At 50.0% G+C, this 25,811-nt stretch overlaps 1 protein-coding gene across 2 annotated transcripts in view; it reads right to left on the reverse strand.

Moving 5' to 3' along the window:
• Nucleotides 1–400: 400 nt before the first annotated feature.
• The window catches only part of SH3PXD2B (SH3 and PX domains 2B), a 111,919-nt gene continuing 86,508 nt past the window's right edge, over nt 401–25,811 (reverse strand). Inside the window, exons 9-14 of one of the 2 annotated variants that reach the window (XM_029218050.1) lie at nt 22,712–22,829; nt 19,426–19,652; nt 17,341–17,390; nt 16,345–16,464; nt 5,393–6,883; nt 401–639 (exon numbers count right to left, since the gene is read on the reverse strand). In XM_029218050.1, coding sequence (XP_029073883.1) covers nt 502–639; nt 5,393–6,883; nt 16,345–16,464; nt 17,341–17,390; nt 19,426–19,652; nt 22,712–22,829 — 2,144 coding nt within the window. In that variant the 3' untranslated portion in view covers nt 401–501. Of the gene's footprint in view, nt 6,884–16,344; nt 16,465–17,340; nt 17,391–19,425; nt 19,653–22,711; nt 22,830–25,811 lie in introns of both variants that reach the window. The other variant, XM_029218049.1, reaches the window with a different exon arrangement.

Genomic DNA, 25,811 nt, shown 5'->3' on the forward strand with positions numbered 1-25,811 from the left:
TCCCTGTGGCCCAAACGTGGCTGCACCCTCCTACTTCCTTGCCCATCAGGCAATGCCAGCGAGAGGTTCAAACTCCCTGGACATGTAAAGTTTTCCACCTTTCGGCACAGAGCCGAGATGTGGGAGATACCCAGTGAATACAAGGAAGATTTCTCTTGGTTTCTGGACATTGTAGTTAAAAGAATCAAAGTACACTACGGTCCAGAGGAGTCAGCCCTATTTCTGAGCAATGCCCAAACCTAGCTCACAGAGGCTTCTGTTTTTTGATCCCCAAATCCAGGCCAAGATGCCAGGGCACAAAGCTACTCACCCTTTCTTCAGCCAAATAAAATCCATAGACACATCTTCACAATGAAGCTTGAAACCAGTCAAGCACTTTTTTTTATTAAAAAAAAAAAAAGTCTAATGGTAAAGTATATAGTCTATACATGCTACAGCTAATTCATTGTTCATCACCCCTCCCCCCTCACATTATATATCCTCATGTATTTTTCGTGTGTGTTAAAAGGAAACAAAGACACCACCAGAATGTGTCAGCTTGCCAAGGGTGTGAGGAGTGCTGAGATGTCCAGAGATCTCCAGCATCATCCTGTGAGCAGAGGCGAGGTGGTGGGGCAATGCTGTCAGAGCCCACTGCTCCTTGAGGGATGCAAGAAATGGCCTAGTTACTTGGTGGCTCCCTGAAGCAGGAAACGTGGGTTGCAGCCAAGGTGACCAGTTTGTTATCACCCCGTGAGTGGAAGGGGTGCTGCTACTAACAATTACATGGGCACAATGTCACAGACGGGCATACACTGGGGTAAAATATGGACACCTTAGTTGTGTTAGGATTGCTTATTGCCATCATAAGCCTGGCGGGTGCACCTCCTCTTGTACGTTTATAGAAGACCTGAAAGTGAAGGCTACTGGCTGTGGCACTGGGTTTGGCCGCTTCAAGGACAACAGAAGTTGAGTCCCTTGTTCCTGATTGGAGCCAAGAAGGCCTATTTGGGAGCAGACGATAAAAACGGGAAAGGTGGAATGTTGAAACACAATGGGTGGCTTGAAAACTCCACAAGGTAGCACCAGAAAGCAGACGTTACCCCGTGGGGCTGGACGGTCAAGTCTGTGAGAAGGGTCCTCAGCAGGTGGTCCGTGAGCAGACAAAGACTCTGGAGCCTCCTGGTTTTAACTCTGCAACTCCACAACTCTGTCTGTGACCTCCACAGGCTAAGGTCCATCTAGACGTTAGAAGCTTAGCCAAGTTAGAAGCAGTTCCTCCAGGCTAAGGGAGGGCTTGCCGCACCCTCAGGTCTCAATGCAAGCCAGTCTCCTACTCATTCAGGCCACACTGTTTGGCAATAGGGAATCTTCGACTATGGTCTGGTATGGTTGTTTGCAGCAGAAGCCCTGAAGGATGGGCCTGACAACCAAGGAGGGGACAAGACTGCCACATGTGACTCAGGCTGTTACATATACGTTGTCACAGCCCAAAGTGAAGGGCAAGACCTGACCCAACACTTAAAAACTCAGAAACAATGAAAGGATGGGAGCCAAGCCGAGGCATGAATGTTCTCGTTCTTGATCATGTTGAGTTGCCAGCTACCTGAGGCCAGGAGCGATTTCTACTTCATCCCACTCAGTGCCGTGTACTCGGTACAAACTAAATAAATACTAGACTGCCCATCCCTCAGCCTAAGAGTAGGGTCTTCCAACCTTGGGGAGATTTGGCATCTGTCCTTTAATGTGGCAAGTTTGTTTTCCTACATTCTACCTGGTAAGGAAATCCCCCGTGGGCCCAGAAATGTTTTAAGGCCAAGAACTTTGTCTAAGAAATCAATCACGTGGACAGGCTTTGTGGAGGACGTGTAACATGACTACTGGAAGCCTGGTGAGGCTCTAGCAATTTCCCGGCAGGGCAGGGCATTAAAAATGGTTTGAGCTGCAGCCCAGCTCCCCAAGTCTCATCCTGGGACAAGGACATAAACCCACCAAATGGCAAAGAAATGCTGAGTAAAAAACTTGAGTAAAGGCCTATTTTATCAAGGGGTGGTCCTAAAACGCAGATTTTCCAAAGATTTGGCGTTATGACTACAAGCTGTAGTTTTGCCCTAGGGTGTAAGATAAAATAGCCATCCCAAGAAAGTATGCAGGGGTGAGGAAAGGAATAAAACCCATCCTTGCCTGCCTTTCTGGGCTGGCATTTGGCCTGTGACCTACGGACATGTGTGATCATGGGGTCAGGAGAGGAAAAACCTAAATTGAGAGGGAGGGTCACCTGCTTCCCTGGAAGCACCATGAACATGTCATTGTTGATGGCAGAGGAAACGTCATGGGCACTGGGGAGAAAAAACTGGATTCAAGTCTCAGCTTGGTCAATATTTGGATGACGCTGACTTCAACCTCTGAACCTCAGTGCTCTCATGACATATTGGGGCTGACCCTAGGCACCTCACAGGGTTGAAGTGAGGATGAGATTAAAGGAGGGAGCGTGCATAGGCACCGGTAACCTGCCCGGAGGCTGGCACAAAAGTTATTCCTATGGCCCTGGACATTTGCCACGGTGGTGACTCCAGGGGATTTTGCATCTGCTCTATCAAATGTGCATAGAATGGTGGCTACAGTCCTGGATGGTATCAACCTAAGCCCCTAGGTGAGGACAGCTAGGGAGAGCCATTGGCCATCAAGACCGTCCCTTGCAGCTGCCTGGGGAAGTGCCCTCACCGTGGTAGGAGGAGCTGGAGAGAGGAGTCCTCAGGCCACAGATGTGTCCTGAGGAAAGAACAGTGAACAGAGAGAAATGTGGCTTTAGTACCTTCAGTTCACGCCAGAATAATAACAATAAAAAGGCTGATTACTTTTTCATGTGCAGGGAAAATTTTCTATCCAGAAAAAGGCGGAATTAGTCCACTCCCACCCAGCTGACCCCTGGGAAGAGGAAATGAAGCCAAAGACAAACGCCTTCAGTGGAATCTGCACACAAAAATCAAAGCTCTTCACAGCCAGGCACGGAGCCACTCGCAGCCTGGTCTACACCCAGCGCCTAGCACATAGTAGGCACTCGCAAAATACTAGAAAAGGTCAATGAAAGCTGAGAGATAATCAGAAAAAGAAAATTTAGAGTTTTGTCTTTTGAAATGTAGTCAAATCCTGCATAACAGCTTCACGAATGGTGTTTAAACCAAAATGGGTCAAAAACTCAGGAAAACGTGCTGTGGGGCCTCCTCCCGAGTGAGGGGACCTTGGAGGGTGGATGGCCCTCTCCCATTCTCCCTTCTGCCCCTGGCTGCCATCTTCCCCCCAAGGTTCTGGGAACAGGGCTGGGGGCAAGTGGGCGCGGCAGGGCACCTCAGGGCCCTGTCCCAAGACTCTCGGGGTGTGGGATTTACAGACCTACTGAAGGAAGGAATAAAGATGCGACTGTGGATCAGGGAAGGATCCAGAGCCCACGCGGCAGTGAGGAGGCGTGGGGAGGGGAGGGCAGAGTGGAAGAGAGCTGTCTGCACATAAATTTCGGCACTGCAGGTAGACGGCGAGCATCCCTGGGGAAGCTGCTCTTGTGGTCCCCAAAGCATAGCCGCAGATGACTACGCTGCATCAGAGATCTCTGGGGGCAGGGCCAGAGGGCCACTTCCTCTTGTTCTGCAGAGTAGGGTGGGATGAGGAGGGGTGCTGCATTCTCACCCCCCAAGGCAGCCTGGACCCCAGGCAAGAGCTCTGGGCTGGAAGCCAGAAACCCTGGGTCCTGATTCTCGTTCTGCAGCGTAGCTGTGTCTCTACGTGACTCAGTGAACCACATCAGTCAAAACGGGTGCAAGGGCTGCCCTGGGTTCCTTCCCGTGAGATCACAGAGAGGGAGAGTGCATGGAAAGAAAAAAAGAGAAAACTACTCTTCGAGTGCCAGAGAGGAGCAGGAAGCAGCAGCAGAGACAGGAGGTTCTGCCTGGCCCTCGGGTCCCCGTCTCCTTATGGGACTGCTGCCTACTCTGCCCAGTTTGCTGGAGACTCCGCTGCTGGCCCTTGAGCCACCAGGGTCCCTCAAGGCTGGCATGTGAGACCACCTTGGCTCCCTTTGCTCCATAAGTTCTATCCCCGGGGGTGGGCACCAGCATAGGAGCAGGAAACAGGGCTCTGTGGCAGCACCGGGGCCGTGGGCAGCCTCTGTGTGGAGCAACCATATGGGGTCCAGGGCAGCCTTCAGTAGATGCTACAGTGGGTTGGAGGGGTGTTGGGTGTGGGAGCAGCCACCCGGCCCCCACATGCACAGCCCAGGGCAGCCAGCTGGCGTCTCCCTCTCCCCGCCTGGTTTGCCTCTTACGGGGAAGGGCACAGGCATGGAAGTCAGGCCAGCCTGGATGCAAATCCCCTTTGCTCCTCTTCCCAGCTAGTGTGCCCTTGGGCCCATTGAACCCGAGTTTCCTCATCTATAAAACAGGTGTAATAGTATCAGAGAGGGCTGCTGTGAGGGTTCAGCATGAATGTAAAGTGCCAAGTACAGCGTTTGGCACCTACTAGCTACTCAGCAAAGAGGAGCTCCCAAGGGGCGTGGCTTGTGAACGGTCCCCTTATTCAAAAAAACCTTGAGATTCTTGCTCTAGGTAGGCAGAAGTGAAAGGCCCCCCCCAAGAGCGGGCTGGGGGTTCTTGTTTAAAAGCCCTGGGTTGGACCCCAGCCTGCAGCAGGAAAAGTGGAGCATGCTTGGAGCTGGAAGCACTCCTTTAGAACTGATCGGGGTCCCAGCACAGAAGGGAGGCAGCGTGGCTGGGAGGACCTCCAGGCCCACTCCTGGGGCAGCTGCATCTGCTTGAACCTGAGAGGCCCGTGGACCTGAGGCCTCGGGGAAGACACCACCTCCCTGGAACTGGCAACGGAGCTGACTTCTACGGGATGAAGTTCTTTCTGGGACCAGGCATTTTGGAAACTGAGTGAATCAAGTTGCTTGACATGAATGAACTGGGTGGGGTGCTGGGTCGGCAGAGGGCTACCCATACTCTGCCTGATCCGATCAACAAGAGACCCTTTCTGTAGTTTCTCCAGATGATGGATTCCGGTCCTAGAGACGTCAGAGAGTCATGGTCCAGCTGTTGGGTGGGCAGGGGAGCTGGGTGGCAATGCCACTGGCCTTAAGGCAGGGATGCTGAGTAGAGAGAAAGGGGTGTGGCCTCTGAGCCTCCAGGGGATGCTGTGATGGGAGGGATCCCTCTCCACCCAGAGAAGGGAAGAAACCACAGTATTCCAGTCTTCCTTCCTTTGAAGCTGTGTGGAGGATGATAAATTAAGAGGCATATTAAATATGTAGGTAAAGCCGGCAGGGTCGTGCAGGACTTCCAGGCAGGAAGGGAGCAGGCTAGGGCTTCTTTCTGAGATAGTTGGAAGGAATCCACCCCTCCCAGGAGGGGGCCCCGCTTTGCACCTGGCAGAACCACCAGCCGCTGCTGTTCTTTTCCCGGACCTCGAACACCGTCCCCTCCTGGAAGCTGCTGGTACCTTCGTCTCCTTCAAAGTTGGCCACGGCCACATACAAGTCCTTGGGGCCGTCTGCATTGGGGAAGGGGGCTGCAGCCACTTTCTCCTTGTTTTCTCCCATCTTGCCCATCATCCGTGGCCCCAGCCCACCTTTGCCTCGCATGTCATCCTGCCCCCCTGAGGAGTTGGAGAGAAAAGGTTTGGCTTTTGGGGGGACAAGCAGGGCCCGGCCTGGGACAGGAGCTGCCTTGCCTTCGGTGGGCTCCCGCTGCGGCCCTCTGACCTCTGGAAGGGGCCCTCTGACCTCTAGAAGGGGCCTGGACGACGAGGAGGTTTTCTTGGGGGGTGGTGGTCTCCGAGGAGGGACCACAGGTCTCTGCTGGGAAGCCTCTTGGAGAGGGACTGGCACATTCTTAGGCACAGGATCTGCGGTCTTGGCCGGCCTTGGAGGGGCTCTGCAGGACGTCTCCTTTGCGCTGAGCCCATCCTGTTTGCTCGTCCTGTCCTGGGCACGGCCAGGCCCCTCCCCTGGGAGGAAGCCACGGCTGATGGCCACATCCTGGCCTCCCCCAGCCTGGGGGCTGCTCTCTCCGTCCAACGAGGGTTTCTCTTGGGACTTGGCAGGCCTGAGCTTGCTCCTGAGGTTACAGATGTTCACTTGGTCTTCGCCCTGAGGTGGCTCTGTCCTGGGGGAAGGAGCTGGTTTTGGCCTAACCTGAGGTTTGGACTTTAAGAAGGGATTCTGGGGAACAGCTTCCGGCCTCTCCTCTGGCGGGTCAGCTTTGGATTTGGAGACAGGTCGGAGGTTGGGCTTCTTCACTTCCTTGGCCAATACTTTATGGCCACACTCCAGCCCCATCTCATTTTTCAGCTGGAACAACTTGCTTTTGTCAGGTTTGGACTCTGGTCTCCTGCTGTCCCGGGCTGGAGGCGTGTGTTTGGTTGGGATCATTGGCAAGATCATGCCAGGAGGCTTGGGTGAAGAACCTCTGAGCTGCTCCATCCTCTGTCGCTCCTGCAGCTCCCCTTCCGACTTGATGATGGATTCTTTCCGGGGAGGGAGGCTGGGCTTCTCCTCCAGGTCGGGGTCCGAGATCTCCTCGTAGCCCGCACACGAGGACGTGTCTGAAGATGCCTTCCTTGGGACCTCCTTACCACCCTTCCAGTCTTTGGACCATGGCATGGCGGAGTCCACAGCCCCATGTGGTGCATCGGGTAGGGGCCGGGACGGGCCGACGGCTTCACTGCCCGTGCAGTTCTCCATTGCTGCTGCATCTCCCAACCGGAGCTGCGTCACCTCATTGGGCAAGGGAGCCAGAAAGTTGGGTCTTGAGGCATTGCTGGTTTTCTTATACTTATCGATGAAAGTCGCTGGGGCCCACCCTTCCTTATCTTCAATCTGAATGTACCACCAGCCGCTCAAGTTCTTCTCGATCACCTGGAAGGGAGGCCAGAGGAAAGCACTGAGTAGGTATGGTGTCAGGGTCAGTGGGCCAGGATGGTCTGGGAGAACCCACATGCAGCTGGGGTTCTGGAATCAGGGATTTTACATTCGTCAGATTCCCAGACAACATCTATGGGGGACCATCTATGAGACTGCTGTGTATCAGAAACATCTTACATGGGGGTAGGTGCTCGTGTAATTTTGGATTTCCTCAGAATCAGTCCTTGAGATATGAACTTGGGTGTAGGTAGTTAATCTGAGAGATGATTCCAGGAAGCCCAAGTGAGGAACTGAGGAAAGGGAGAGCCAGTTAGGAGCAGGGCCAGTGGGGCTTAATTTAACAGGGATCCTCTGAGAGACTGTGCTGAATCAGACGTTGGGGGTGGGGACACTTATCTCCTGACCCCTAGTCCCTCCCCCTCCCCAAGACATTAACCCTCCCCCGTTCTGGGTGATGCCCTTAGGCGGGCATAGGAGGTAGGAAGCAGCTGCGGGGTTGGGATACGGGGCAGGCCACCAGCGGTGTCTGCTAAAATTCTGAAGTTCAAGGCAAACCCCCGATACAGCCCAAACTAGCCTTGATCGCTGCTCCTTTGGTTGAGCACCAGACAAAGCAGTTGGCTGGTGTTTATATGCCATGCCGTATGAAAAATGTGCATCCTTAAATGTGGGGATCACACCTAGCCCATGTTTAGGTACAGGGGAACTGATGCTGATGGAGGTACAACAAACTCATCTCATCTCCCTCTCCCTCTGGGATACACACCCATCGACTGGAATGGTGGGTGGAATCACTCATGTTATTTAATATCTTATGTTTCCTGTCTCCTTTTTGTTTAGTACCACGTGGCTAAATTCACACGGGTGAAAGGTGCACACGCTGCATGTTATGGGCTGAACTGAGTCCCCCCCAGATTATATGTTGAAGCCCTAACCTCTGTACCTTAGATTGTGACTGTGTTCGAAGACAGAGCCTTTTAAGAGGTAATTAGGTAAAAATGGGGTCATTAGGGTGGGCCCTAGTCCACTATGACTGTTGTCCTTATAAGAGGAGATGAGGACACACAGAACATCCAGAATGAGGGCCGACCATGGGTGAACACAGAGAGAAGGTGGCCAGCTGTGAGGCAAGGAGAGAGGCCTCAGGAAAAGCCAAACCTGCTGACACCTTGATCTTGGACATCCAGCCTACAGAACATGAGAAAATCCATCTCTGTTGTTTAAACCACACAGTCCTCTGTGATGGCAGCCTGAGCAAACTAATAAACAGTGATACCACAGCAGGCTCTGTGCACAGGAGAGCTGGTTAATGATTACAACCACCTGCTGAGATGGGGATTGTCATCCCATTGTACAGATGCAGAACCAAGCCTCAGGAGAGCTGAGGAGCTTGCAGAGGGTCACGCAGAAAGTCAGTGGTCGAGGCGGGAGTCAAAGGCAGCCTGGTGGGCTCCAGAGCCTGAGGCTTTACTACCCAGCCCTGCCCTGGAAAGTGGACCTTGCTTGGCGGGGGAGCCGTGCCTGAGGTGAGAAAGCGCTAGGGGCCGAGGGCTGTGGGTATGGTTCTGCTGTTGCGCTCTGCCACCCAGATCAGAGAGAAAGGCAGCCACAGACCCAGTGCAGGAGCAGAGGCTGGCCTCTGGGGCTGCAGTCCTGGGTTCTGGTTCCGGCTGCCTCAACAGCCCTGGGTAAGCCACGGGCCTGAGATGCTACATCACAAAACAGAGAGGATGGTTAAGAACAGTAATGCCTACTTGTAGGGTTTCCATGATGACCACATAAGCTAATGCGTGCAATAGCACTTGGTAAAGGCTGAAAGGAAAATGTTACCTATTAGTATTAAATTACAGGGGAGAGCACTGAGAACGCAGCAGGCATGTGGCAGGCATATACTTAACACGTCCCATTGGAGTCTCTCCAGGAAAGGGTACTGATAAACGGAAGCCCTTTACGTGCTGGTGACCAGCATCTTATCAACACTTGGCAGCTCTGGTAATGACTGAAGGTGATTCTGGGCACACAAGTCATCGTCAGCACATCCGTGAATTCAACAACTGTAAGACTAAGTATGCACGTGAGCAAATGAAAATGGAACAATTAATCAAAATGAAATCTACCAATGAGGATTTGCTAAGCTTACACTCTACCATGCACTATGGCAGAAGCTCTCAACATTTGTGTCCTTAATTGCGATGTATGGGAGTTTTCATTTACTAGATAGAAGCTAAGAGCTACTACGAATACAGTCAGTCCTACCTAATTTAAAAAAAAAATTGTTTTAAATTAATTAATTAATTAATTAATTTCTGGCTGCGTTGGGTCTTCGTTGCTGCGCGAGGGCTTTCTCTAGTTGCAGTGAGCGGGGGCTACCCTTCGTCAAGGTGCACAGGCTTCTCATTGCGGTGGCTTCTCTCGTGGAGCACGGGCTCTAGGCACGTGGGCTTCAGTAGTTGTGGCACGCAGGCTCAGTAGTTGTGGCGCATGGGCTCAGTTGCTCCACGGCTCGTGGGATCTTCCCGGACCAGGGCTCGAACCTGTGTCCCCTGCATTGGCAGGTGGATTCTTAACCACTGCACCACGAGGGAAGTCCCCAGTCAAACCTCATTTTATTGCACTTCACTTCATTGCGCTTTGCAGATACTGCACTGTTTTTTTTTTTTTTGCTGTTGTTACAAATTGCTCATTTTCACAATATTTCAAACTTTTTCATTGTTATTATATGTGTAATGGTGATCTGTGGTCAGTGATCTTTGATGTTAGCACTGCAAAAAGATTATGACTTGCTGAAGGCTCAGATGATGGTTTGCATTTTTTAGCAATTAAGTTTTTTTTTTTTTTTTTTTTTTTTTTGCGGTACGCGGGCCTCTCACTGTTGTGGCCTCTCCCGTTGAGGAGCACAGGCTCCGGACGCGCAGGCTCAGCGGCCATGGCTCACGGGCCCAGCTGCTCCATGGCACGTGGGATCTTCCCGGACCGGGGCATGAACCCATGTCCCCTGCATCGGCAGGCGGACTCTCAACCACTGCGTCACCAGGGAAGCCCCGCAATTAAGTATTTTTTAATTAAGGTCTGCACTTTTTTTAAAAAATAAATTTATTTATTTTATTTGTTTATCTTTGGCTATGTTGGGTCTTCGTTGCTGTGCGCGGGCTTTCTCTAGTTGCGGCTTTCTCTAGTTTCTCTACTCTTCAGTGAGGTGCTCAGGCTTCTCATTGTGGTGGCTTCTCCTGTTGCTGAGCACAGGCTCCAGGTGCGCGAACTTCAGTAGTTGTGGCACACGGGCTGTGCCACAGGGAAGGCGGGTCTGCACATTTTTTTAGACATAATGCTATTGCACACTTAATAGATTATAATATAATGTAAACACACTTTTATATGCACTGGGAAACCAAAACATTCATGTGACTTGCTTTATTGTGATACTGGCTTTATAGGGGTGGTTTGGAACCGAACCTACAATATCTCCAAGGTTGGCCTGTAAAAGCAAATGCAAAGTCACAAGAATGGAGATGAAAGAATATAGCCTGGGCTTTAAAACCAGAGAGATTTGGGATCAAATCCCAGCTCTACCACTTACCAGCTATGTAACCTTGGACATTTACCTAACCTCTCTTTGTCTCAGATACATCTGTAAAATGGGCTGGGGACTTCCCTGGCGGTGCAGTGGTTAAGAATCTGCCTGCCAAGGCAGGGGATATGCGTTTGAGCCCTGGTCTGGGAAGATCCCACATGCCGCGGAGCCACAGATCCACTAAGCCCGTGTGCCACAACTACTGAGCCCGCGTGCCTAGAGCCCGTGCTCCACAACAGGAGAAGCCACCGCAATGAGAAGCCTGCGCACCACAAAGAAGAGGAGCCCCCGCTCACCGCAACTAAAGGAAGCCCATGGCAGCAACAAAGACGCTACACAGCCAAAAATAAATAAATTTTAAAAAATAAATAAATAAAAATAAAATGGGCTGAATGTATCGACCTCTTGGGACTTCTGTGAAGATCAGTTATGAAGGATGTAAGGTACTCGGCACAGATAAGTGTCTGTATCATCATTATCATCGTATCATCATTAGTAAAACATGTTTTGAAGATACATAGACCAAGCAAGGAATCTTGGTATTCCTTGTAGCTCCACTGCTAGAATACTGTGGTTCCATTAACGAATTCTGAACACTAAGATGATGTTGAATTGAACCAGGAAGCAAAACTGGAGGAGAAGAAAACAAAGGATACAGTGTTTATCATAAGAACTCTTGGTTAAACCAAAAACTGTAGGGTCAACTGTTTCTCACTCAAGCCCTTCAAGTCATCACTAGCAGAACCTATGCTGACATCACAGAACAATAATAAAGCAGAGAAGTTTCAAGGATGGGTTACATTTGTGCTTCCTGGAAAAGAATGCTGGGTATGTGAGCTATTTATTGGCTCAGCTTTAGCAAAAACAGACAGAATAAAAGCCAGAAACGAGACAGGGGAATGGTTCTGGTTGAAGTGCGGGTGCAGCCTTGGAGGGAGACTCCCCAGCATCTCCAGAAGACCCCAGGGATCCATTTACTCCCTACTGCACACAGAGACAGCCCTCAGCTTCAGTGCATCGTCCGGAACACCTTGAGCTGCCCTAGGTGGATTTCGGAATGCTCTGAGCCAGGGAGTGCTGGTGCGTATTGGCAAATGCCCTGTTTGCCAGCACGCTCAAACAATGGTGTGTGTTTGTACAAAATGCTGGAAACTCATTGTCTTAAAGGAGAAGGTTTTATCATGTTCTTCAGTGCTCTTGGGAAAAAACAAACAAACAAAAAAACTTTTATAATATGCAAGCCAGACTTCTGGTTTCAAGATGGGAGATGGAATGAACAGCAGTTTCCCCTTAATGCAATAAAGCCAGGAAACAAATGAATATCAGTAGAAAGCCAAGCGCAGAAAGAGGAAGGGGAGAAGTTAGTGGACTAGGAATTGTGAGGAATCACTGATGGGCAGAAGCTGCAAAGGGGGGCTGTGGCCCAGGACTGCTGCAGGGGGTTTTGTTGCAAAAGGTAGTAGCAGTGTGAGGCCTGCCAGACTTTGAGGGGGTAGAATCTGAGACTAGGAAGGCCCAGGGGCAAGTGACAGGGGATTAACTGGGATACCACGGCAGAAGCAACAAGGCTGGTTGACCCCTCTATGCCCTTTGTTCCATTCCTGTAGGGTAGGTGGTATGAAGGAGGTGATTGCTCATGAGTGGAACAGTGAAAGAATGAGCTTGGGTCAGAGACAAGACACTGCTCAGTGGCTGGCTCAGAAGTCCCGGATCTGGCACTGAAGCCAGTGGAAGTCAACCAGCCCCTTGTGTACACTCCCCAACTGGGCTGTTTGACAGCTGCCTCTTCTTGTACTGCCCAAGACAAGTCCTAACACCATGAAAAGAACTGAAATAAATAATACCAACACCACTGCAAAGGATTTACAACCGAGGAGAGAGATCATGAACAATAACATATTTAATATCCTTATACAGATATAGAAGGGCATCGACATCGTGAAAGAACAGGCTATTATGAAATGAGAACACGTAACTATGAAAAAGAATCAATAAGTGCTCTTGGAAATAAAAATGATAGTTGTTGAAATAAAATAAGAAACAGACTGAATTGTTAAAGAGCAAATTAATGGACTAAAAGATGAAGCAGAATGCTCTAGGAATGCACTACAAAGGGATGAAGGTGGAAAATATGAAAGAAACGTTAAGAGACTTGGAAAATAGGGGCAGAAGCTCCCATACTGTTTCATAACCATTCCAAAAGGAAAGAATAAAAAGAGTGAAGAGAGTCATTATTTAAAGAAGTAAAAGTGATGGACTTCCCCGGAGGTCCAGTGGTTAAGACTCTGTGCTTCCACTGCAGGGGGCAAGGGTTTGATCCCTTATCAGGGAACTAAGATCCTGCATGCCATGCGGTGGGGCTCCCCTACCCAAAAAAAAAAAAAAAAAAAAAAAGAAGTAAAAGTAGGAAAATTTCTAGGAAGATCTCCTGAGTCCTTAGATTGAAAAGACCCACCACATGCTGAGCAGGATATAAAAATAAAGAAGCATACCTAGACATGCTTTAGTGAAACGTCGGCATTTTAAAGACAGTGAGGAGCTCCTGAGAAAATCAGAGAAATGACAGCTAACGAAAAAGAGAACAAGGACCAGGTGGAGAGTAGCTGCTTCCTAGCAACACTAGATGCAGGAAAAGAATGGGACAATCTATTCAAAGGGCCAAGGGAAGATGACTGGAATTCAAAACTCAGTCACTGAAGAATGAGGGGAGAATATTTTTCATAATGTCAAGAAAGCATTATGTACACAAATGAGGGCCTGTCCTTAGTTAAGGATTGAGATGTATGGTCTCATAGAAGCTAACGGAAGGGTAGGAAGGGACACCAGTGTGAACCTGGGGAGGCTTCCCGGAGGAGGCAGGGATTTGAAGAATGAGGTGGATTTTGATATGCCAAGTTCAGTTCTAAGAATGGCCTTGAGAGCCTTCTATAAGAAAACACGTAGTGGGCTAGGAGCTGGGTTAAAGGAAGGTTAAAGGCAGAGAGAGCAAGAGAGGTGGGGAAGGGCCAGCTGAACCAGTGGGGTTCAGAGGAAAGCAGTGAAAATAAGGCTGAATAGCAGTGGGAGGAAGAACAGCCCTTGATGTGGAAAGATGTTAAGAGACAGGCATATGTTTCATGTCAGAATAACATACATGTTTTAGACAGCAAAATGGGGGAACTGGGCACAGAATTATCTTGAAGCACAAGCAAGATGCCTTGTGAGTTCTCTCTGTGGATTTGAAATTAGAAAGAACAGATTGGGAGGAAAAAAAAAGGAACAGATAAAAAGCCTTTTAGAGCCTTGGAGGTATTTCCACCGTCCCCTCAGTTTCTCTGTGAGGATTGGGATTTGCATTTTAAAAAATTAGTTCGACAGGCTTCAACCCAGGTTCTTTAAACACCCCTGCAGACAGCCCTCCTGCTGTCTGCATGGATTAAAGGACACTTGGCTTGAGGAGAACTTTCTAGAGAGGTTTGGGCAGAATCAGTGGTGGTGAGACCCAGGATGCACCTTCGGGAAGTCACCTCCTCCCGGGCTCACTGGGCAGCTGCCCTGGGACTTGAGGGGGAGGGGGTGGGGGTCAGGAGGTGTCAGAGCGGGAGGGAAAATGGTGGGTTCTTTGGAGGCCTAGAGAAGTGACTAAAGGCCCTTAGGACACGTGCCACACTTATGCACTGGCTCAGTAATCATTTGTTCACTCTTTATTTCCTTCGTTCATTCAAACATTCATTCATAAAGGAATGGCTCTCTGAGCACCTACTGTGGACCAGCCCCAAGGCCAGGGTTAGGGACGAGAATGAAGAAGGAAACACTCCCTGGTTTTCTGGGTGTTAGCAGGAGGCTAGTGGGGAGATGGATTTTCATTGATTCAACAACATTTATTGCAAATCTATCACGTGCCAGGCACTGTGCTAGCTGTGGGGATACAGAAGTAAAAAACAGATATGGTCTCCAGCCTCCTGAGATCCCCCAAATACTGGGCAGATAAACAGCAGGCTGTCAATATCCCTGGTTCTAATCTGGAGACAGACATGGGTTCAAATCCTGACTCTGCCACCTTTTGGCTATGTGACCTTGGACAGCACCTTTTTTCTGAGCCACAGCTTCCTCCTCAGAAAAATGGGAATTGTAATAGTCCTGCCTCACAAGAGTAAATGACGATATGATTAGGCAAGATATGGCATGTGAGGTGCTTAGTGCAGTGGCCGGCACCTAACTGCTATCCCATTACTTACGGGCTTTCCTGGAAACATGGGAAACACCTTGAAGCTCTAACCCCATGAGAAAGAAAAGAGAAATGGGAGGGGAGAAAGGATTTATGATGGCCTTTACGCAGGGAACGGAGTAGACAAGCAAAGAAGTGGGAAGTAAAGGGGAGAGGAGAGGCAATCAAGGAAGGAGGAGGTGATAAAAAGAGGCAAATCTATAGACACAGGAAATAGATCAGTGGTTGCCTAGGGCTGGGGCAGGGGCACTGAGAGGAATTGAGGGGACGTGGGGAGGGACTGCTAATGTGTACAGGGTTTCTTATTTGGGTGATGAAATGTTCTAACGTTGATGGTGGTGATGGTTGCACAACTCTGTAATTAAACTAAAAACCACTGAATTTTATACCTTAAATCACTGAATCGTATGATATGTGAATTATATCTCAATAAAGCCGCTACTAAAAAAAAAAGAACACAGGAATAGGAGATGGTGCCTAGAATCAAAAATCACAAGTAGTACAAGCTTTTGTACAGCAAAGGAAACCACAAACAAAACAAAAAGACAACCCATGGACTGAAAAAAATTATTTGCAAATGATACGACCGACATGGGCTTAATTTCCAAAATATACAAACAGCTCATATAACGCAACAACAAAAAACCAAACAACACAATTGAAAAATGGGCAGAAGATGTAAACAGACATTTCTCCAAAGAGGACATACAGATGGCCAACAGGCACAAGAAAAGATGTTCAGCATCGCTAATTATTAGAGAAATGCAAGTCAAAATTACAATGAGGTGTCACCTCACATGGGTCAGAATGGTCATCGTTAAAAAGTCTACAAATAAATGCTGGAGAGGGTGTGGAGAAAAGGGAACCCTCCTACACTGTTGGTAGGAATGTGAGTTGGTGCAGCCACTATGGAGCACAGTGTGGAGGTTCCTCAAAAAACTAAAAATAGAGTTGCCATATGAGAATGGCATATATCTGGACAGAACTCTAATTCAAAAAGACGCATGCACCCCAATGTTCACTGCAGCACTATTTACAACAGCCAAGACATGGAAACAACCTAAGTGTCCACTGACAGATGAATGGATAGAAGTGTGGTGTGTGTATACACACACACACACACACACACACACACACACACACACACACACACATACAATGGAATACTAGTCAGCCAGAAAAAAGAATGAAATAATGCCATTTGCATCAACATGAATGGACCCAGAGATTATCATACTAAGTGAAGTAAGTCGGAAGGAGAAAGACAAATACCACATGATATCACTTACACGTGGAATCTAAAATATGACACAAATGAACTTACCTATGAAACAGAAACAGACTCATAGATAGACAGAATAGACTTGTGGTTGCCAAGGGGGAGGTAGGTGGGGAGGGACAGACTGGGAATTTGGGATTAGCAGATGCAAACTATTATATATAAGATGGATAAACAACAACGTCCTACTGTATAGTACAGGCAACGATATTCAATATCCTGGGATAAACCATGATGGAAAAGAATATGAAAAAGCATGCGTATATATGTATAACTGAATCACTTTGCTGTACAGCGGAAATTAACACAACACTGTAAATCACTTATACTTCAAAAAAATAAATTAAAAAAAAAAAAAAGGAATCACAGGTAGACAAAGTGAGACCACGTCCACTCACCTCGACCTTCAGGCCCGCCTGGAAGCTGATGCCATCAGGGATGGTGGTCTGGAATTCAGCGATGGTGTAATATTCTTCCTCCACTTGGGGTGGGATGGGAGGCTTGGGCAGACCTCGAGGCTGGTACAATTAAACACAGTGTTAAAACCACTGTAAGTTCATTCCCATGGCGCTGAATGGGAGGCGCTAAGGGATTGGGGCACACAATCACCCTCAAGGGGGCTCTGGCGGACCCATTTGGATTCTAGGACAAAACAAAGGGGACCACTCAGATCATCGTCTTCTAGATAGGTCACTGGACTTTCAGCTTTAGGGCAATGAGAAAAAACATGGGACATTTGCCTATAATCATGAAAATTTGGGGCAAGACAATATTCTCTGAACTTAAGAGGCAACAAGTGTTGTGAAATGAACACAGGTTTGCAAGTTAGACCCATTGGTGTGACTTTGGGCAAATCCCTTCCCCTCCTGGAGGCCTGAGTTTTATCTCCTGTAGAATGTGGGTAATAACAGGATCTACCTGGTGGGGTCACGGAGAGCATTCAATGAGTTCATGTAGTGAAACACCGGCATGCTGCCTGGCACCCAAAAGGTGCTCGATAAATGGCAGACATTAAAAAAAGAAAGCCCATTTTCAAAGTACTGCTTACAGAGTTAAAAATGGAGTATGAAAGTAAAAGATCAGAATGGCACCACAAGCGAAACGTGTGCCTTATCTCATTTTGGTTTCAAGTTACGTTATTCAAGGAGACTTATCTAAGATAAAGCGGAGTCGGCTCAGGAAGCAGAAAGTACATCCTGAGACCTAACTGTCACAAAGCCATGGGCGAACTGTTTGATCTCCCTGGACCTCAGTCTTTCCACCTGTCCGTGGGATTAGCTTCACAAGGCTGCTGTGTGGGCAGGAAAGAGTGCATCCTTGGAGAAGGCGAGGTGAGTGTCGGGGGGCTAATCTCAGGTCAGGGTCTGGCTCTCCAGTTGCAAGGGTCCACTTACTATGGTCATATCCCGGCGAGGAGGGGGTCTCTGTCTCATCTTGGGTGATCCTATAAAGAGACGACAGATAAAATTCCTGAGGTGGACACCACGAGAGATCTATTCTCTCCTGCAGGAGAGAGCACAGGCATCAGCGAGCGACTGCGACGCTTCCTATGGGAGAGCCCAACTAGAAAGGGGACACTCAGACTGGGCTCAGGACTCTCCATCAACAAGGGGATGGTGCCCAGTCCTGGAGCAATGGAAAGCTTTCCAGCAAAGGCAACAAGTGCAGGCTTCAGAGTAACGCAGAGGTGGGAGGCTACAAGTTATGTGACTTTGAGCTGCATGGTCCTCTTCTGGAGAGGGGGTGATAATGCCTGCCTCCTGGAAGCAGTGGTGGAGATGAAAGTCAACAATACAGGTGAGGCTCTTGGCATGTGGCAAGCACGCATTAATGGTACTGCCCCTGGCTTTGTGCTCTGGAACAAACCCAAATTAAACAATGCATAAACAGAGCCAAACAAACTTGGACTGAGGACTTCAGGGCTTTTTACTCTGGAGTTGGGCTGCCCCTGCTCTGGGTCTCAGGATCAAGAAGAGGACGACTCTGCAGTGGTCCAAGGCTCCTGGCTAAGGGCAGAACATTGAGGAAGGCACCCCATATGCTGTCAGAGCTGGCTTAGCATGGGTCTACACAGAGGTGTAGTTTGGTAGTTGGCGCGTAGAGGAGACTGCAAAACTCTTAAATACCCATTTTTCCTGTCTTCTATTAGAAAAAAATCACAACAGAGTTTTAGCCAGACACTTGACTGCCTACGTAAAGACTACATTTCCCAGACTCCCTTGCAGCTAGGTACTGCCATGTGACTAAGTTCTGGCCGATGGGATGTGAAAGAGTAACAAGTCTGTAGTTTCTGAGTCCAGTCTTCCACTTCTCCCTGCCTCATTTTCCTTGGCCGGACTGGTGGTGAGCCCTCCTGGACCAGGAGGATGAGGGCAACACAAGATAGATACAGCATAACAAGACTCGTGACTGGATAGAGTTGCCACAGCAGCTCTGGACATATACCTGACGGCTCGGTGAGAAAGAAATAAACATCTAAATTACTTGAGCCGTTGTTATTGGGTGTATGTGTGTGATAGTAGTGGGGAGGCTTTGCTTGAGCATCTGAACCTATATATCCTAACAGAGACACGGGCTTTCAGATTTTCACTCGCTCCTCTAGTGTTAATGGGAACCCTCCTACGCTCTTGGCCATGCAGGACAGGATCCTGCCATGGCATGTCAGTGTTTTCTCAGAGTGGCTGAGAACAACTGAGAGACTCAAGAAGTTCACTGACCATAAGAGCCACTTTAAACAGCTGGAGAAGCCCAGCGAGGGGCAAGTGACTGCATCCTTGTGGCTAGTTTTTAGTCCTTTCCCAACAGACAGACTCCTTCTGCCCTGTACAGGGTCACATGCTTGAGGCTGGCATCCCGGGTATGCAGCTGACAACAATAATGAACCTACTCTCAGGTGTGCTGGGAACATTAAATGGTAAAATAGCTTTGAAAAGCAAGATGAGTAAAGAACTATCTTCGGAATAAACCCAACACAGGGTCCACTTTTTCTCCCCCTGGCTCAGAAATGAGGCCCTGCAGACAGACCACTGGCACTTGAGTCAGAGGGACCTGGGTTCAAGTCCTGGCTCCACTGTTCACTAGCTGGGTAGCCTTGGACAAACCCTTTCATCTCTGTTTCCTAACCTGTAAAATAAAAGGAGTAGGTCCTTCAAAGGTTGTTACAAGGAGTCAGTGAGACTGATTATAAGATTCCTGGCACCTAGTAGGGGCTTGAGAAACAGGAGCTCTGGTGATATGAGACGGTGCAAGAAACATGGCTTGAGTAGGAAAGCCACGTCTCTCCACTCAGGTTCTGCAACTTGCTGGCTGAATGAACTGGAACGAGTGACCTGGGGTTTGTGAGCCTGTTTTCTCATCTACAGGATGGTGGGCAGCAGGGCTGCCGTGAGGATGAGGGACAACATGTGAGGACCTCTGGGCACAGAGCCTGGCACGTAGTAGGTGCCCAGCTGCCGGGAGCTCGGGTGGGTGGCACTTACTCTGCTTGACGTCACTGTCGGGCACCGGGCGGCCTTCAAGCCGGCCATCCCTCTGGTTGTTGAGCAGCTCCTTCTCCCGGCCCACCGAGTTCTGCTGCCGGGAGACGCCGTCCAGCTCGAGGACGCCTGCGTGGGCGGGTGAGCCGGGGCCCAACTTTGGGGGTACAGGCTCCCCGCTGCTCTTCTTTAGGTAGGAGGCTGGGGCCCAGCCCTCTTTGCCCTGGTACCTGGGAGGAGGGGGAAGGATGCCCGTCAGGCCGCTCTGCCAGGCCCATGGGAAGAAGTTGCGCTCCTACTGTGAATCCCACTTCGGGTCCCAGATGGCAGGAACGGTGGACCACGACCTGCCCAGGGCCAGGGGCTGGTACACGGCTTGCTGCCTCCTGATGAAGCCTAAGCCCTCAGCTGGGCCTCCCCAGTCTGGCCTCTCCTTACCTCCCCAGCCTTGGCTCTCACGGTAACCCTCATGTCCTGCCCACCCCACACAGCTTGCGCTCTCCCAAAAGTTCCACCATCTCTCAACCCCCTGCCCCTGCTCTTAGAGACCCTCTGCCTGGAAAGCCCATTCTCTCTCTCTTTTTTTTTTTTTTTTCTGTCGTGGCCTCTCCCGCTGCGGAGCACAGGCTCCGGACGCACAGGCTCAGCGGCCATGGCTCACGGGCCCAGCCGCTCCGCGGCATGTGGGATCTTCCCAGACCGGGGCACGAACCCACGTCCCCTGCATCGGCAGACGGACTCTCAACCACTGCGCCACCAGGGAAGCCCAAGCCCATTCTCTTTTGTGCTCCTCTTTCCCAGCTCTGCTTAATACCGTGCCCCCTCTCAAGCCTTTCCCGAGCCTCCCTCCACGGTGCCCCCCACTGTCTCCTGCACACCCCACAATCCCAGCACCTATAACACACAGTGACACTTGGCTGTGACGGTCCTGTCTCCCCACTTAGAACTCGAGCTCCTGGGGGCGAGGATCATGGATGATTCATCTGTGTGTGTGAGGGCCCTCGCTCCCAGTGAGTTGAGTGAAGAAAAAAGGGGACAAGTGGACAAACTGCCAGTGGGCCTGGCAAGGGTGAGCAGCCACAAAGCTCTGCTGCAGTCACTGTCCCCGTACAGTCGTCACTACTGGGACCATGATGATAACGGTAAGTGACACTTAGTGAGCACCTACTCCATGTCCTTCCTGTTCCAAGCACTTGATAGCTATTGCTATAGTTCATCCATCCAACCTGGGGGTTGGCAGAAATGGATCCAGACCTAGAAAGCCGACACCAGAGTCTGTGCTGCTTTGCTGCCTCTTCCCAGAAGCCCCAGCTCCCGGCACAAAGCCTGGCATAGGCAGGGTGGGCCTCCAGTCATATTGCTTAAGAAGGAGATTAAACACGCGTTCAGATGAGAACGAAGCAGGTCGGGGGTTGGTTCCAGGGTTACCACAGGTCACTGAGCTTCGGAGTGACTGAGACCCTGAGAGGCCAGCTCACTGAATTCCAAAGGGAACTGAACGAATGTAACAATCGTTTAATTCTCTGCACTATGGAACTCGGTTGAATAGCATGACCAGAGGGGTTGATTGGGACCAGAGGTGTGCTGGAGTCAGCTCACAGCACTTGTGAGAGCCAGCTGTTCATATCTCTTCCCAACTCGGCATTTAGTGCCATCACACTGGGAGCTTAAAATCTGCCACGGTGGGAGTATTTACACCACGGAAATTGGCAAACACCGCAACTCCAGAGCATTTTCCCCTGGAGAGCTTGCTGTTAAAATTGCCAGCATCCCACTGGTCTGAACCACAAAACAGGTGCCCACACCTTTGGGGACGACATCTAACAGACTGGAGATAATATATGGCAGGGTCACATCTCTCGTCAAGAATCACCTTAAGAACTAAATAGCACTGCGTTTCAATTTTTAAAAAAAGTCCTTTATAACTAGAAGCAAACTTCAAAGGAGGCAGAAATCTGCAGTTTGGTGTCTATCAATCTTAAAATATCCCCTGAGAAGGACTAAATCTTGTGCTAATTGGAAAACGTCAGACTACACACAATCCGGGCATCACTATGAGACAGTTCATCACTTGGGGGCACAAAGCCATAAACAGAGAGGCAACACATGCAATGCTGAGTGGGCTTTGGGGTCAGAAAGGTATGGGTTCAAAACCTGGCTCGGTCACTTTCTAGCTTCAGTCAAAGCTTCTGATGACCGTGGCAACATCCACTGCAACCTCATGAGGGACCCTGAGCCCAGTCGAGCCACCTGAATTCCAGAGTCACTAAGTTTTGGGATAATTTGTTATACAGCAAGGTAACACATATAATCCAGATATGTGAGTTATTGTTGTCATTACTCCAGCTTCAAACCTCAGTTTTGAGTAAGTCTTCCTGACTCCCGGGCTGAGGAGCCCTCTTCTGTGCTCCAAAGTCCCCTGTGCAGCCCTCCTACACCCCCACTCACCTCCCTGCCCTGTACTTGTGTCTGAGTCTGCCTTCTATGCCTGTGGGTCTGAACTACTGTCTCTTTCTCACTGTTGACTAACCAGCTTTCAGTAGACAGCTTGGCCCAAAACAGATTTTGGTGTAGGTTTGCTGAATGAATGAAGGGTCACACACTCAGACCCATGTGAGTGGTCCCAATGTCCTGCCTCATGTCCGGCCTCACATCACGGCACAGACACCAGGTGGCAGGGACCTCAGGCTTCTTCTCTTGCCCTAATTTCCTGAGGCTGCACCCTGCCCGCCCGGGTAACCAAAGAGGGAGTTCCCCGGACTTTCATTACTAAAACTGGGAAAGTCCCAAGTAGAGCAAGATGAGTTGGCCACCTTTACCTATGAGCTTTCAATTCCATCACATGGGTGAAAGAGCTGTGACAAACTGTTTGGAAAGCCGGTCTCCACTGGACTCTGAGAGATGACGGCAAATGATCAGCTTTAGGACGGGCTACTGTCCATGTGGCGTTTAGCATCCTGTTGCTCTCAGAGCGGGGCTGGAGTGGGAAATCACTCACGCAGGGCAGCTTCAGCCTCCACTTACTCATTAGGAGACACATCTGGAGGTGGAGGCCAGTCTTGCTCAATTGGGTTACTGCTATCGGTGGTTCAGTGTGTTTAGACACAGTTTTGCTTATTATGCATTTTTAGAGAAGGATATGGGTAGGGAAGGAAGCCAAACAGCACAGAGGAGAAGCGTCCTTTTATAGCTCAGGCTGAAACCTCACCTCCTCTGCAACTGCTTACAGATAGATATCTGTGCAGCTGGAGCCTACATGACCTGAAACCCACCCAGCTGCAGAGGGTACCTGATCTTCCACCAGCCTTCCAGGTTTTTCTGGATGACCTCCACCACAGCTCCTCTCTCCAGGTTCATTTCATCTTGGTCACGAGCTGTGTATGGGTAGATGACTGTGTACTTCTCCTCTGTGGGGACAAACAGATGTTGGGGTAAGTCAAAGACACTATATAAGCCCTGGGACGTTGATGGCCAAGGCTGTGATCTGAGAGATGCCCTCGTAAGGAGGGATTTCCTCCAAAGACTTCTGTGCACCATCTCTGTTCCCACCCCCGCACCCCCGCCCCTGGCCCCCAATAAGCGACCCTCACTTAGCCCTGGATGACCCTGTGCAAGCAGCAACAGGACACAGGACAAACGGCAGGTCAGTTCCTCTGAAATCCCTCAGCATCATACATTTGCACTCACCTTCCTCAAATCTGTGCCTCAAGGTCACCTTCCTTGACCTTGCCTTATGCAATACCCAGACCCATGGCACCCTCAGCCCCCTTACCCGGGTTTATTTTCCCCCCCTTACCAGGAATTACCTTCTAACATACCAGATAATTTACTTATATTATGTTCCATGTCTGTTTCCCCCGCTAGAGTAAGAGCTCCAGGAAGGCAGGGGTTTGAGCCTGTCTTGCTCATTCCTCTATCTCTAGCACTGGGCACGGTACTGGGAATACTTAGGATCTATTTAGTAAAATAGTCAATGTTTAGTAAATGAACAAGTCCCAAAGGCCTGGTGGGAGGCACCTCGCTCACGCTGCAGCAGGGGCGGGGTGGATGTTAAACCCTCTGTGGCTCCCCTGCAGTTCTTAGTGGTGGAGGGTCAGGGACAAGCTAGATCTGGCAGCATGTATACGGTTTGGGGTGGAATCACTACCAGGGAGGAGACAGCTAGCAATGCTCATTACCTAGCTGGTAGCTGATCTCCATTTTTCATTGTTTTCAAGCCCCTGGATCCAACCACGCCTGAAGCTTCAATTTTATTTTTTTAAATTTATTTTTTAAATTGAGATATAATCGACTTCTGGGGTGTACAACATAATGATTTGAGATATATATCATGAAATGACTGCCTGCTTCTGTTTTCATTAACGCCACTGGGGTGCCTTCCATCCCACTCTCAGTGGTTTCCTGCTCCTACCCCCAAAGCCAAGAGAGCTGCCTCGGGCTGTGTCCCTCCCACAGCAGGACCTCACCCCCGACCCCCTGCAGGGCCCCGCTGGCAGGGTCGTTCATTGTCACGCTCGGGCAGGGCCCTCCAGAGAGCAAGAGAATAGCTCCCATCCCCAACACTGTCAGCAGTGACTGCTGAGACGGATAACAGATGAGTGTCCCAGGGGAGCCAGTGAGGCTAGGAGCCGGCTTTCCTGTTTTGGTTACATTGCAGCCCGCAGGGAGGGACTGAGCCAGCTGTGGGCTGACGTTGATAGTGTGTCCGGGCTGCCCCTCTCTCTCCCTCGCTGGGAAAACACCACAGGCTGTCTGCGGCCTTCCCAGCTGGTGCAGAGGGAGGCAGAAAACACACAGGGCGTTTATTTATCTATTGATCTAGCCCCCTGACCTGCTCTGTGGGGGCTGAGCTGACTCAAGCTGCACACATTCTGTATACAGCGCAGTCAGCTGTTCCCTCACTCACAGATGCAGGCTGGGCTGTGGGTGCTGTGAAGGGTGCTGGGCGCAACTCAACCCCGTGGATGCACAGAAGTTTTGTCTGGCCAGGTGAGAAGGGGCACTGCCTGGGTCCCGGACTACGTACTGTTGGTACTGCAGGCCCTGGACTCCTGGGGATTCTCTAGCAACCAGAGACCCTCTCTGGGCTCCGTAGGATGCTCAGGGTTCCCTAACAAAGGGAAGTGGGAGAACTTGTAGACTGCGTGATGGGTAACACTGCCTGCTTGCCATTCATCTGCCCTTCCTCTGGTGGCACTGCCAGCCTCCAGCCACATGTTTGGGTGAGGGTGACCTCGCCACCACCCAGAGGGATGGGGAGGGTGCATAACACTGGCCTGGCCAAAGTGACTGGCCACCGTGATGAGTTCAGGGATGGCACATGACCCAGTTGGGTCAGTTGGAACCAACTGATCGTGCTGAAGGTGAAGCATTTTCTTTGGTGGGTGCCCCTGAAGGGTGCCTGGAACTACTGTCACCATGAGACAGTGGTTCCAGCAAGGTAGAGAATGGGAGCTGAAGGTGGCGAGAATAAGCCTCAGGTGCCGAGAATAAGCCTCAGGTGCCGAGGACAGGTAGAAAGGGAATGTTGCCTGCCATGCCAGTAAACAAAGAATGTTGCCTGCCATCAAGCCATGAGCCACTGCAGTCACCCCCAACAGTGCACCCTGAGGGGCATTTGGGATGGATAAAAACAGGAAGCATTCTGTGCTCTGGATACTGGCCTTAGATAGTTAAGACGCATATCTAAGGAATCATTTCAATGAGACCAGATTCTTGCATCTTTCCATTCATAGAAAAGCACTAAAATCATTAACTTAAGATATCTGGGGCTTCCCTGGTGGCGCAGTGGTTGAGAATCCGCCTGCCAATGCAGGGGACACGGGTTCAAGCCCTGGTCCGGGAAGATCCCACATGCCATGGAGCAACTAAGCCCGTGCGCCACAACTACTGAGCCTGTGCTCTAGAGCCCACGAGCCACAACTACTGAAGCCCGCATGCCTAGAGCCTGTGCTCTGCAACAAAGAGAAGCCACTGCAATGAGAAGCCCACGCACCGCAACGAACAGTAGCCCCCGCTCGCTGCAACTAGAGAAAGCCCGTGAGCAGCAACGAAGGCCCAACGCAGCCAAAAATAAAAGCAAATAAAATAAATAAATTTATCAGAAAAAAAAAGATATCTGCTTTTTGTGATTAGCAGTAATCTTTTGATGTTAGACTACATGTTTTGTTTTGTTTTGTTTTTCCAGCCAAAAACTCCTATGTATCCTGGTTCCTCCCTTACCTCTTTGGAGCAGTTCCTCAGAGCTATCTGAGAGGCTGCCTCCCAGGCTAGAGTCCTCAGTAAGGTGCCTGTATAAAACTTAACTCACAACTTCTAGGCTGGGCATTTTTCTTCAGTTGGCAGACATTTTCAAGCTCCTGGATCCAGCCATGCTAGAAGCTGACCCT

The sequence above is a fragment of the Monodon monoceros genome, unplaced genomic scaffold, assembly GCF_005190385.1.
Source record: "Monodon monoceros isolate NGI ecotype Baffin Bay Population unplaced genomic scaffold, NGI_Narwhal_1 Super_Scaffold_12, whole genome shotgun sequence".
Classification (NCBI taxonomy): domain Eukaryota; kingdom Metazoa; phylum Chordata; class Mammalia; order Artiodactyla; family Monodontidae; genus Monodon; species Monodon monoceros.